General features: G+C 40.1%; 1 protein-coding gene across 1 annotated transcript in view; it reads right to left on the reverse strand.

Annotated features, from left to right (window-relative positions):
• Window positions 1-2,353: 2,353 nt before the first annotated feature.
• NID1 (nidogen 1) overlaps window positions 2,354-14,082 on the reverse strand; it is a 47,967-nt gene continuing 36,238 nt past the window's right edge. Inside the window, exons 16-20 of the mRNA XM_065631006.1 lie at window positions 10,654-10,825; window positions 8,466-8,623; window positions 6,958-7,081; window positions 5,674-5,786; window positions 2,354-4,158 (exon numbers count right to left, since the gene is read on the reverse strand). Coding sequence (XP_065487078.1) covers window positions 4,037-4,158; window positions 5,674-5,786; window positions 6,958-7,081; window positions 8,466-8,623; window positions 10,654-10,825 — 689 coding nt within the window. The 3' untranslated portion in view covers window positions 2,354-4,036. The remainder of the gene's footprint in view (window positions 4,159-5,673; window positions 5,787-6,957; window positions 7,082-8,465; window positions 8,624-10,653; window positions 10,826-14,082) is intronic.

A 14,082-nucleotide genomic window follows, 5' to 3' on the forward strand; every position in this document is an offset into this window, starting at 1 on the left:
TACAACAATTGAAAAATATATTAATAATGAAATAAAACATCTCCCCGTTTCCATTACCTTTTTAACCCAAAACACGATGTAAAAATGTATCTGAATGTTCTTGCTCCTGAGCAAGACTACAACAGTCAGATACTAACAAGCAACAGTCAGGAAAAGGATTGGGTAATGAATTAGACCCAGGTCAGCATGAGAAAACCCTGTGTTATAAAAAGATGGCATCAATTCCCTAGGGTTAGAAGAAGAAAACAATAAATCCACATTTTTATCATTCACAATACTGTGAACATTTAACTGAAAAAATATGATAGGCACAAGACAGACACCCTGAAATAGATAAAGCCAAATCTTATCAGCGGATGAGATTCCTGACCAAGCTGTGATTAAAATAAGGAACACCACAGATCATTTTAGAAGCCAAAGATTTAGCAAGACTCAATGAGGAAGCAAACATGTATAGGAATAAAGAACTCCAGAGTGTCAGGAACCAGAGCACTCCCACCACTAGCAACTTAGCTGGCTGTTCAAGGCCAACCGGCCGATAGAAGGTATGAAGACAACTTGAAGAAACTTCAGCAGAGGCTCTTCCTCAAACAGCTCTGCTGGGAGGCCTCAGTGAGGGCAGCCCTCTTTCCCTTCAAGGCTGCTTTAAAGCTGAGGCTCTCGCTCTGATCCTTGCTTCAGCTGTGCCACAGCCACACGCCCCATTGATACAGATCCTGGACAACTTCTCAGCTTGACTGAAGGCCTGCTTCACCACTCTGGACTTGCCTGGCAATCACTGATCCTAGTCGCTGTGTCCAGACCTGATCTTGACCCCAACTCCACTTCCAAATTGACTTTGGACATACCCAGTCAGAACAGATTTGTTGGGTGGTCTGACCCTGACTACCCTCATTGGCACTGTCTGCCTCACTTGGGGTACGGTGGGACTGGTCCCCTGCTGGTGAAGCCACTGCTTCTGCTGGCCTTGTTGTCATGCTCAGTACCTGGTCTACTTTCCCAGAGGGTACAGCTTTGCCCTTGCTGCTCTCTGACACAGAGCTACAACAGCTGAAGCCAGCAACAATTTATTGGGAAACAAAACCTAACGTTTGAGCTTTTAAACACTTCCTCATTTTTAGGTACTCAAATGCTGAAGGTTGCTTCGAAGTTGTGTGAACATCTACAGTGCTGGCGCATATCTGCTGAAGCTTCCCCTGATCTAGTGCTAGCTACTGTCAGATGTGATACCGGAGCTAACAGAGAGTCACTCAGTCCAAGAACCCAGTCCATGGTAATATCGTTTAACTCTTTGTCCTACAGACTATGTAGAAGTTCACCCATTAACACTAGAACTTCTGCTCAGGTCTGTTTTCCTTGACATCTTTGTCACTGCTTATTGATTAGCACTGAATTAGCTGACTGGGGATTGGTAAATTAGTAATTGTCACAATACACAAAGACGAATATTGTGTTGGTCCAAGTATAAAGCAGGCAATCATCAGTTTTAAAGGATCAGAAAAAAAAAAAAAAAAAAAAAAATCAAAGCATACAGTAAAGAACAAACTAAAGGCACAATTCCCTCCAGTTCCACGTGTAGTTCCCAGCATGGATCAACACCAATCTCCTCCCGTAACTCCACACACCACCCCTTAGATCCCAGTAACTCTCCTTGCTGCCCCACTGCCCACTTTTCCAATGGCTCACTTGACAGGCATGATCTTCTCCAGCTGTCCATCTACACAATGTCAGAGACCTTTTGCCACCTCTGCAAGGCACTGACATGCTGTAGGTGTAAAAGTTGAGGAGTTTAAATCTCAGCATTCCCACCACCAGCAGCTTCACTCAGTTTGCAACTTGCCCTGCAGCCACAGCACACCTGCAGTCACACACAGAGCTGTGGCACCAGGCAGCAAAGCACCCTGTCACCTACAAACTTGGCACCAGGGCGTCTTTGAGCAGAGGGATAAATTCTGTCCCCCGTTTAATCCTGTCCTTACCCTATATTTCCACTAACAGAGAAGTCTGAAGTATGGTATAGTTCAATTATGCATACTTGACACAGCTAAACAAGAGTTAACAACCAGTAAAAAGTCAGTGTTAAAACAGAGGAAGCTGTATGTTCTTTAAGTGCTCTCACATATTTGTTTTGAATAAAAGTATCCTACTCATTTCAAAATACAAAAGCCCCAACAGCAGTTTTTCCCCAATAGTGTTGCATCTTAGAAGTATCATCACTAGATACGAGAGTTAGGTAAAACCCAGAACTCAACAGGAAGAGATTTGAGACACCACATATCACTTCCTTCTGCAGGCATGACTTTCTTTTTTATAGAAAATAAAAACCAAAAAATTTTATTTACTGTACTGTAGATACCTGTACAGAGTGTAAACTTTAATATTTCACCAGATAAGTGAATAATTCTGGAGAAAGAGTTATCAAGCACCTTCATTTGAACACATTTTTGATATTTACAGTAAGACATACCTGATTAAGTGTATGAATAAAATGAATTAAAAGTTATTAAAAGTTATACAAAAAAATCTTTTAAATGTTTATATGCTTTGTTATTTTATGATAAATATAGAATTAAAGAGGAAGATGTCACACAGTTAAGACTCAGAATTGGCTCTCTTTAAAACTGCTACTGTTGTGTCTGAAGAGGGAGTGAGGAAATGGGGATGTTATAATAGCTTACTGCTCTGATCATAACTTTGTGAAATGTGCTCTGGCAGAAGCCTCACAAGCCCCATTTTGTTCTGCTGCTGCAGGTTGGCTTGCGGGTACGCTTCCTTTCTAACACACCATGTGGAAGCCAAACTTCACTCCCAGATTTGTACAGCTAATTTAACATGAGAACATGCATTTTTATTTTCCCTCCCAGCCCCAAACTTATTGGTGATGATGAAAATATCAACTTTGCTTTGATTTTCAGCATACTTTTTTTGCTGTTACTGAACACTGGCACACAAATGGGACATCACGATCTTTTTTCTTTTAAGCACCAAGACACAGGTGACCTTTCTAGACATCAGATTTTTAACTGCCATGGTTTCTCATAATCTACAAAAAGGAATGGCATGGTTTGCTAAAGAAGAAAGATTGCTTAGATAGAATTTAAAGACCACTTTCAGGCTTATAGAATCAAATACAGAAATATTATTTTAAAAGGTCTCAGGAGACAAATGTTACCATATGTATCCGTAAAACCAGATGCCTCCAAATGAATCAACATCCATTCTTTGATGAACTATCATCAACTGAGATCTATATCTAAAGTTTTGTTTAGTGGATTTTAGGAAACAACTCAGGAATCCACCTCAGACACAAGAAAAATAAATCTCTTAAAATCCACCAAAACCTTCAAATCCATCCACTAAGCAGTGCTGATTATCCATAAAGAATCATGTGCTGTGGGAAAGGATCACATGAGCTGGGTGAGAACTACCCTCACAGCACATGGATAAAGTATTTCCATAATACAAGAGTCAAAAGTTGAGATTCAAGTTCTGGAAGTGGAAAGACTGGTAGTGGGAAGGAATGCAGTTAGGCATGAAATCTGTGATATTACTGGGTGTTCCCACCCACATCTATTAATCTTTGGGACCCCTGGTTTCTTCTCAGCTAGAGTTATGGCCCAGGCACATAAATGATGGGCTAAGTGTGCAGATAACTGCTGCTTACTCTGAGGTACAACCCAAACTTGGGATTTGAGTTGTGCCATTCTCTTTGTTTGGTATTTGTTACTTTAATTTTACCAAGAGACATGTCCTCCTAGCCCAGCACAGGTGCAACTAAGGCCTCCACATTTACCTTTAAAAGCAAGGAGGTAATATTACAAGAAACAAGATGCAGTTGGACCCAACCTGGGCAGCTCTGTCTTGCCTAACTGCTATAAAACAGACACTGCCAGTGTGCGTGCCTGCATGCGCGCATCGTGGCTTGCTGTCAGCAACACGGAGCACTTATCTTTAGGGCCTGATTGTGTTGATAGGAGTGAATTGTTTACAGCACATTTCCAAAAGCTGTCTGCTGCTCTAAAGCTTATTTTAATGTTCAGTTTCTCTCTATACAATCCACTCCAACTGTGTTGTCAGGGCAGCGGCAAGAACGGCCTCCCGGGGTAGCCAAGCAGAGGTGAGTACAACCGCCATTATTCACTGTACAGTAGTTATGTCCTGAAAAAGAAGAGAGACGGAAAGTGTTAGAGAAAAACAAAAGCAAAACCACAATAAAATCCAAACCATATACATACAAAAGAAGTGCAGACTTCATGACTACATTAAAGAAACAAGCCATAATGAGATTGAGAGTGAAAGAAAATTATGCTTTGGGGAGATAAGAATCAACATATCCTTGTGCCAGCTTCTGACATTCACCTCAAAGATCGAGATATTGGGACAGAGCAGGAGAGGCAACATGAGAAAACTGGGCTGTTCCTGAAACATCCCTCATAAACTGTCCAAGTGGTCACAGACCTTAGGATGAAGAGAGAGTGAGTGCAGAAATACAGAAAGTGCAACGTGGGGACAAAGTCCAAAATGCTACAGGACATCATCCCTGAATACCACACATTACAAAAACATGGAGGAATGACCCATGGAAACAAAAAAAAAAATGGGTGGGTGAGGAGGAGCATGTTAATGTTGAAGGGGGAAAAGAAAGAGAAGACAGTGCCAGAAGCAGCAGATCTGAGGGGAAAGGCATCTGTCTCAGAAAAACACTTGAAACAGACATAGGATGAGAAAGAAATGATAGCCAGGTTCTGAATATTATAAACACAAGCATTTACTCAGAGCACACAGTGTTGTTTTGTTTTACACTGCCTACCAAAACAGAACCGTGAATTAACCAGTAATAACGACAGAACTATTTTCTTAATTATGACATTTATATGCATTTTTAAGCTCCGAACCAAGCTTTCAATTAAAATAAATTACGGTTTTTACTATATATATTGAATAATCTGAAGAGAAACTATCTTAGGGGTTTTTTAGGCCTAAGTAAAACCACCACATCTCCTATAATTTCTGCCACGTTGCAATAATAAAAAAGTGAACTCTTCTTCTAACTGTGATTTGCTGAGAACCACATAACTGAACAGTGACATTGCTTCCCAAAGAAGAAATCGTTATTTCAGTGTATCGGCTTCCTCTCTTCTAAGCTTTACAAGGGGCTTTTCAATAACATATTCAAAGAACTTAATATTCAACTGAACAGAAAGACCAGCCCAGCCACTCTATCACCTGCTGTTTTCTGAACATTCCCTTTTTAAAAAAAACACTGGCTCTCATTAAGGACATCTGGAAGACCATGATATTCCTGTAGTTTAAACTTAAAAATAAGTAAATAAAGTCGTAGCCATGAATATAGCATTCAATTTAGACGACGACAACACAGCAGCTTTTGCCATGTCAGATCCTCGTCTTGATCATACACTTGTCCTTTCATAATGGATAGAACAGGTGCCTTCTTCCCTCCCTATTCTGGTTTCATATGGCAACCACAACAACTGCTTTAAAAAAAAAAAAGGTGGCTTTTAGTTTCTTTGTAAATGGAAATCTAAGCACTAACCAGTTCTTCACTAACTACCTGGATTGGTTGGCAGCCTGTCAATGGGAGCTGCTACTAAGTTCATTTATATGCTAAAGTGCTGCACAGCTGTAAAAACTTGAGAATCACATCTGGATTACCTCCTGGGCACTGAGCAAAGGCTGTCGTGATTCCATAGAGACGAGAGCGCTTGTGAGGCTGGAAGTTATCGTTCTCTATTGAAATTGTGCGATCCACTGCTACAACAGCATCCCTGCCGTATGCAGAAGAGAACACACAGAAGTGAGAGGAAGGTGGAAGTACAAGGGAAAATAAACCAAAACAAACAAACAAAGGGGAATAAATCTGAAGCTACTTCTTTTTTACAATTAGGAAGCACTACCAGAAGCAAAATACTCTCAAAACTTCATCTTTTCTGGACAACTCCAATATATCATAGCCCTCATTCTAGGTAGCTAAGAAATTTAGCAGGGAGCCTTCTTACTCATTTTGAAGGTATTTCCAAGACAGGACAACATCACTCTACAGGAAGGCATCTCTTAGTTTTGACACATTCACCATATTATGCCCCTCTGACATTTTCTGTGGTATAGCTGCCATTGCGGCTATTATGCATAATGATTATGGACAATGTTGTATTTCAGGTGGAGCCTGATACCTGGAAGGAATACAGCTAGTCATAAGCCATCTTTTCTTCTTAAAAATAAAAGAGCAGTCAACTGACAGACCTGTAACACAGTGTTTCCCATTTATGCAAGCCTATTCTAGAATAGCATTTCCCAGCTGTTAGGTTCTAGCTTGGAAATCCTTACATACATAAATAGCTCTTCCTGCTGCAACTGATGCAGTCATCTGTGTAAGAGTTTGCAGACAGAGCCCACACAAACATGTACATCAAGGAAAAATAAATGTTTAAAAATGCATGGACTAGATTTTTTTTTCTGGAAAATATAGTAAACTCTAAAGTCTTGATCATATGTCAATATTTTAGATAACGTGCAACACAGAAAGTGTCATCAAGACAGTAAAATTGTTGTTTGTTTGTTTTTTCTTATTTCTGGTTGAATGTTTAGATAATAAAAGGCATAGAAAGCCAGAAGTGATTAATCACTGCCCTCTACAATGCAGCAAGTACAACCACAAGGGAAACATGTTAGCTCCCACTCTCTTCCCCAAAATGTTCAGCGTTAAAAGCATTTTCTTAGAGGACAGATCACTATGCTGAAAATGAAAACTCAGTTAACTGGCAACATCAGCAGGTCAAATCTACAGATCCACTCCACCCTGCATCAGCTACTGCCAGGAGAGCAAACAAACAGGACTGTGTGAGAGGTCAGACACGAGAAACGCAGTGTATACTTCAGTATCTACCAGGGAGAAGAACAGATTAAAGCACTCCATTATTTCTTTAGCAGATAACATACCTTCTCCAGTCTGTGTAGTATAAATTCTTCCCATAGCTTGTAACACTAAAAGGATACTGAATTCCTTCAACAATCTTTCGTCGACCAAGCTGATTAGGGTTCATGCACTCCAGCCTCTTGGTACCTGGGTGTAGTGAAACAATTAAGCCTTTGAACCAGGGCAAGAGAGCTCTCATGAGGGATGAAGGACAAGTGTAAGCGTGCAACCATGAACAGAGTAAAACTTCCTGGAAGTCTTGCGGTATGCTGCTTAGCCAAAGCCATCCCCCATCCACACCTCTGTGTGTGTCAAAGATGGGATGGAAAAGTACTTTGATGCTAATGCTAGTCAGCACCCAACTTACAGGAACACATGTGTCTAGTGCAGCCATGGCCGCTGCTCACAAGCTGAGATTCCTGCTACAGAGACCAGCACCCTCAGGCTAGTGTGGAAGGTGACAGAAGGTCTCCTCCGTGCTGGAGGGATTCTTCAACCACTAACCAGTTCCACCTCCTCTGGAAGGCATTTTTGCAAAGTTAGTTTGGTGAGCACATTCCCAAAATCCTTGCTGGGTTTTGGCCATGAAGGCAAGACTGCAGGAAGAACATCTGACTTGTAGATGTAGATAGAGTGCAAAAAGGTCTCGCTGTAAAACTACTACACACGTTGGGAACACTGCCAGTGAGTGGAAACACTTCTAGGTTTCTCTTAAGTACTGGCTTCCAAAATCAGGGAAAAAGGAAAAGAAAAAAATGGAAGAACAAGAGAGGAAGAGAGAAAAAGAAAAGAAAGCACAAGGAGGTATATTTGAAGGTTGGAGAAAGCGTCTTACAGTAAAAAAAGAGTGCTCGATCTTTTTAGTTTATTAAAAACTTGAAAGGTGACTTGAAGTGTAAAAGCACCTCCACAGGAGGAGATCTCTGACAGAGTCTACAGGGAGAAGGACAGCAAGATGAAAAAAAATTCAAATGAGAATTAAAAGCACACCATTTTTTCTTTACTGGTAAAACACTAGCACAAAACTAACAACGGGATGGTGGCAGAACCTTTATGTCTTGATTTTTAAATGTAGCGTGAACTGCTTTTTCAATACTTGCTTCCATCAAATATAAGCCAAACTTCACCTAAGGTTACAGGCCTTAGAAGAATAGTGCCAGGATGACATTCTGTAGAGCTAGATTAGAGGAATCCATGTTTTTTTCTGGTCTTAGACTCACAACTTCTTCTACAAAGGCTTAAGCACTATCTAAAGAGACAGCCACATACAAGACATACAGATATAAACCTGTTGCATTCCCAGAAAGTTTTGTGATCAGAATTGAAATCTCAGCTTGCACACAGTCTCATGTGAATGCTACAGTCATAGTAACAATGAATAAATGGAGAGATTATTAAAGCCAATAGAGAAAGGCATGAAGTCTAAGATGCAGCCCAAAGAGCTACAAACATTAATTGGCTGTGCATACTTTCAGGATTAGACATACTTGTTCTGCTACTATTATGAAGAAAGATCATAGCATCTCTTTACCTGCATCTACCCAGCACAGCAATGAGGAATAAGGATCAAATGTCAGCCCATTTGGTAACCCAAGATCATCTTTAACAAGAATTCTTCTGTTTGTGCCATCCATGTATGAGGTTTCAATTTTAGGAGCTTCTCTGTTCCAGTCAGTCCAGTACAAGTTTCTTAAGAGGAAGAAAAAGGCAAGAATTAAGACAGTGACTTATCTCAAAAGATTGTTGTAATTAAGGAAAATGCTAAGGACACGAGAGTAACACACACATCCCCTAAATCTTAACGGTTGGACTCGGTGATCTTAAAAGTATTTTCCAACCTAAACAATTCTATGATTCTAAATCATTTAAATCAATAAAGATCACATTGTACTTTGACACAAAAGTAACAAAAGTACAGTAAAGATGTAGTAAATGTTATACTTCCATTAAAAACTAAAAGAGCAAGCACACATGTGAGAAGAAATGCTTTCTCTACACTGTTTAGGTTATGTGCAAGATATCAGGCAAATAGACCTCTGTTTCAACAGTTCTGAGGACCATTCAAATTGTACATCTACAGCTCTCCTCCTCACCACCCATCATGTCTCCTCAAGCTAAGCAGCAAGAGCCTTTGGCATCCATTTGTGGGATTCATTCAAAGCTACATTTTGCTTTTCAGTGCACAAAATACGAAACATACAATGGAACCAGAATAGTTCATGGTCAATGGAAAATCCCAGAGAGGACCATTAATTCACTGATGCTTTATTATTAATGGTCACTTGTTAGTGGTATGTTTTTCCCTTGGATGCACTTTCTGTGGCTGAGAATTTACATGGCCCTTCAAGGCAAGCACCTTTGTTGTTTACTCCTTAATGCACACATAGACACACACAAAATCTACTAGGAGACAGAAGTCTGTGCTGCTTGACCTGAACCCAGAGCCCTGGGCTCCCCGCCCCCGACTCCATCCATGGGATTCTGCACAGAACAGAGGTCTCTCCTCAGTCTGATTATGGTTGTGCCTCTCCGCTTCTTTCACACTACAGATGTACATCCACAGTTGTTTTCATCCCACTATTATGTTAAAGACATTAGAGAAGTCAATACCCTTACTTTTTCATTTATTTTTGCATCATTCAAGTTTTCATTAATCACATGCATTCTTTTCTCACTACAAACCTTGTCTGCAAACATCTGGAAGGAGGACGCATCTTCTGAAGAACTCTCTGAGAAATATAGTACTTTCATTCAGTAATGAATTCTCTACCTACAACCATTCCAAATGCCTATTATTTCAATTAAGCAATCATTCAGTAGAGCTTCCCAGCAATTCAAGAAGGAAAAGAAAGACTATTTGCTTCTGCACTTTCGAGTATTTTGACTGAAATGTCTCTTCTCAGCAGTGGCCATGCTACAGAAAGTTGCACCAAGACAACAACAGACAAGTTCAGACACTTATGAACAGACATGCAGTACTACCATGGACTCTGTAGTAGTTTTAATTTTACCTGTATTTCTTCCAATATTCAGAGAGAAAAATGTCAACAGATCAGAGACTACATAAAACTATGTCTATACTTTGATTTTTGCAGGCTGGAACCATAACTTTAAAACAGTTACACACTCCTACCGACACGTTGCTTGGCTATTTCTGTGGCTGCTTACAGGCTAAATTTTTAAACTTCGTAGTTATCTGCACCTTCCAGTAGAAGCCTGATAGAACCTTCTCAGGCAAATGAATGACAGAAGTGAAAATGATGACAGAAAAGACACCATGGGAGTTTTCAAAGAAAGAATGCTGTACAGGAAGAAGGGCTGTCATGATGGAAATGAAAATACAAGATTGCTTAATCTAGTATTTTAGACCAGTAATCTTGCAAAAAATATTTTTTTCGTTTAGGGCAACACTTGTCATCCTGCAAACTATGTACTGAAAACAAGGTACAAATAAGCATTAGACAAACCTCTCAATAAAATATCACAGTATTACCCAGCAGGCATTTTAGATGTTTTATTTCCTGTGTACCACTCAGACACAGGACACAAGTAGATTATTCCATTTGTGTTTGTTAGTTGTTTCAGGAAAATATAGTCCTATTATTGTCTATAGATAGCCTAAAAACACAGACTCAGAGTGTATGCTCACGTTAAAGAAATAAACAAACAAATAAATAAAATGCAAGCTTTGCATGTATCTCTGGACAACATATCCGTACCCTCTCATAGGATCCGCAACAATTGCTCTGGGGTTCACCAGGCCAGTGTCAAAAAGGATGCGACGCTGGCGCCCATCCAGCCGAGCCACTTCTATTCTATCCAGTTGAGAGTCAGTCCAGAAGACGTTGCGACCTAGATGATCCACAGCTAACCCTTCAGGGCTTCCCAAGTCTGCAGGAGAAGAGAGAAAAACGTGCCGAGGCGTTATATTTATTCCAAATACACAATGTCAGCCTCGTAAGCATAACTCTTAAATGAGATAAGTTTTCTTCAGTTTTCTGGCTGTGGTCCAACAAAAGCTACTTCATCTCGGTTGGAAGAGGAATATGCATTTTGCCATATGAAGTTTAAATACACAGAACTTAGATAAATACATAGAATGATGAATTCTATGAGGAATCAACTCATCATACATGTAAGCTTCCCCTGGGGGATGGACACAGAAAAAGAGCTGATAGCAGAGAAATAAACAGTAGAGATGATCAGAATCTTATTCTACTCTCCTTAGCAGGCCAAGAACTAGAATGGATTTTATAATCCTTAATATTTCCTTTTCTTTGGTACTGGCATACATGGCACCCCTCTGAAAACTGGATTTAAGCTAAGTTTAGACAAAGCAATACTTAAAGATAATCAAGCTTCAAAGCACTAGAGATAATGATATTAGCTAACTAATGGAATTTAAATCCAGTCCTTCGCTTTTGCAGAGCAACCCTTTTTGGAACATGTTTTAGTACTGTATGTGCAGTTTTTGTTGGACAGTTAGTTGTTCCAAAAGCAACAGGAAATAGCAGATAATGACCTTACTGCTTTAGCATTAGTAATTTCTAACTTGGATGAAGGATGCAGAATAAAAATATAGCACTCCAAGGTTTAATTCAGCCACTATGAAAAAGTGCTCTATACTTTCCAAGGTTTGTACAACCACTGAAAAAGAGCAGGCAGGCTGTGTGGAATGTAATGAAGCCAAAGACAGGTACAAATCAATTTTAGTCCAATTTCAGTTCCAAAAGAAAAGGAAAGAATTGTACAATGTCACTTCCAAAGAGAGTTGAAGTGACCTTTCATACCAGCCAGCTATTAAAAAAAAAACAACCCACAACCTTTCAAATGCAGATCCACACATCATGTAAATATCCAGGAATGACAGAATGTCACCCATTAGCCTTATACTAATTCTCAAATTTATTTATTGACAGCCATTAAACAAACAGTATGTGACACAAACAACCTTTCTGGAGAAAAAGCATTTGGTCCAGAACACTGGGTAGAGCGGTCTAAAATTTGCTATTGTGACTTTGCTGCGAATAATAATTGCACAATAGCCTAAGCAGCCTCCGCTCTCTCACATAGGTGGATTATACTTACCACACTTAAACTGGACACATGACATTTTGGATGTATATTCATTGCTGAAGAGATGGAAAAGAACAAATAAGATGTATCTCACTGCTTCTGACTCACAGCTCATACACGGGAGAGCCAATACATTAAATGTGAATTAGTTCTCTCTTTACCACTCCGAAGGGCACTTGGGCATACTTTAACTAGTTACACTGAATTCACATTACTACTTGTGTTTCTCCAAGTGCATCTGTGGAGCTAAGCCTGTCATCTGCAAGACACCACCTCACATTTACCTTAGACCCTCAAATGTTCCTACTTCTTCTCTTGCTAGTGGCAGAGGCTGCTGAGAGTGGCCTCATTCTGAGGTGATGGTGGTGACAATCCCCAGTCTCTGGGATCAGAAGATCACCGACTAAATGGCAGTGGAGAAGCTTCCAGCCTCATTTAGGAAACAGAAGAAGGCAGCAAGCAAAAAATCTGCTGCCACTGACACCCAAGAGCCCCTCTTCCCTGACTAGTTTCCTTGCTTCAGTTACATGCCAGGAGATTTAAAGACGTCTAAAGTGTCTTTCCTGTCTGGTTGACAATGAGCCAGAAAAAACTATCCCCCACGGAGGGGTAAGGGAATATATAGGCTTCGTGTCTCACCAGTCTTCCAAGAGGCACAAATGTGTTCCTGCTATATTGTCATTAGGCCTGACACAGTCACAGGCTCTGTCCCTGCGGACGGGCTTGTACAGACATGTACGGACGATATGACTTAAGCCACTACAGCCAGGAGAAAGCTCTTCTTCCCAGCCTGCCTCCACAGCTGCAGAGCTCCGAAAGCCTCCACAGGCGATACAGCTGCAGGGATAGATGAGAACTGGATAGGGCTCCACAATAAAACATGTTTCTGCAAAGCAACGCGACTTGGATCACAAGAGCTTTAACAAACAAAAAAAGTAGTGCATTCCACAAAAATACATGTGAACTGAAGAAAGCAGCTGCAGCTCACAGGAGGAGAAAGGCAGAGATCAAAACAAAACAAAGAATTCTCATGAGTCTTCTAAGAGGGAAGCATTTTCCTATTTCCTGAAATTTTAAAGTTTCAGTTTGGGCCAGCAAAGAAGACGCTCATTCAAATACCGAATGTTCAAACTTATTTTGTTCTGAGTCCTTTCCTGAAGAGCCAGTTAACGTACAGAAAGTAAACTGCAACATCGCTCAACATCTCTTCAGGAATGGCATTCACTTCCTATGCAAGCAACAGGACAACAGAAATCATGAGATGCCTTTACACATACAATGCTTTTTGTAGCAGATAAAAACCATGAAGTTTCCATGTGGCATTGAAGCATCCTGAATTACCTAAAATAATCAAATTTAGTCAAAAGCCTTCATATTTTATACACTTCAAGATTTTAAAAGTGTGCACACATATTTTCATTAGAGTAATTCATATCCATATACATTTTTAGCAATAGTAATTTCACTCACTTTTTAAAGTGCAGAATCTGAGCAAATACTTTAAGAGTGGAAATTGGAAATCCTTTCCCCACAGAAATTGTAGTTGCACAGGCACACAGTCGCACTACGGGTTAGAGTCCCTTTCAGATTAAATGTGTTGGGATGAAAAAGAAGTCTTACAAATATCTCAGCCATCAAGTTGTACAGAAATATGAAGCTCCGTAATTGCTGTAATGATTAGGGATGGCCTTGAGCTCTCCCTTTTCCCTTCCTAGGGCTATGGTAGGATCTGAGCTGCCCCCATCTCTCTGCTGTTCCTAAGAGCCTGGATGTAGTCCCAGCAAACTGGCTATTCTGAAGCACAAACTCCAGGTAGAGTTCCTCAACACATCCAAAGAAAACCAAAGCAAATTTATTGCAGAGTTTTAAGACTAGTTGATCATTGTGCTAAAATAATTTCCTAAATTTTTGTGACAATAGCTGCAAAGGATCCAAAGCAAGGGCAACCTCCTCCAGTATCTTGGCTTCACAGGTGTTCTAGGATCCTGAGGACACTAGTATTCAAAAAGTGCCTCCAGCTTTTTTTGTTGCCTTTTTTTTTTTTTATGCACTCACATTCACTTTGTTCTCCA

This window comes from Caloenas nicobarica, chromosome 3 (assembly GCF_036013445.1).
Source record: "Caloenas nicobarica isolate bCalNic1 chromosome 3, bCalNic1.hap1, whole genome shotgun sequence".
Lineage (NCBI taxonomy): Eukaryota > Metazoa > Chordata > Aves > Columbiformes > Columbidae > Caloenas > Caloenas nicobarica.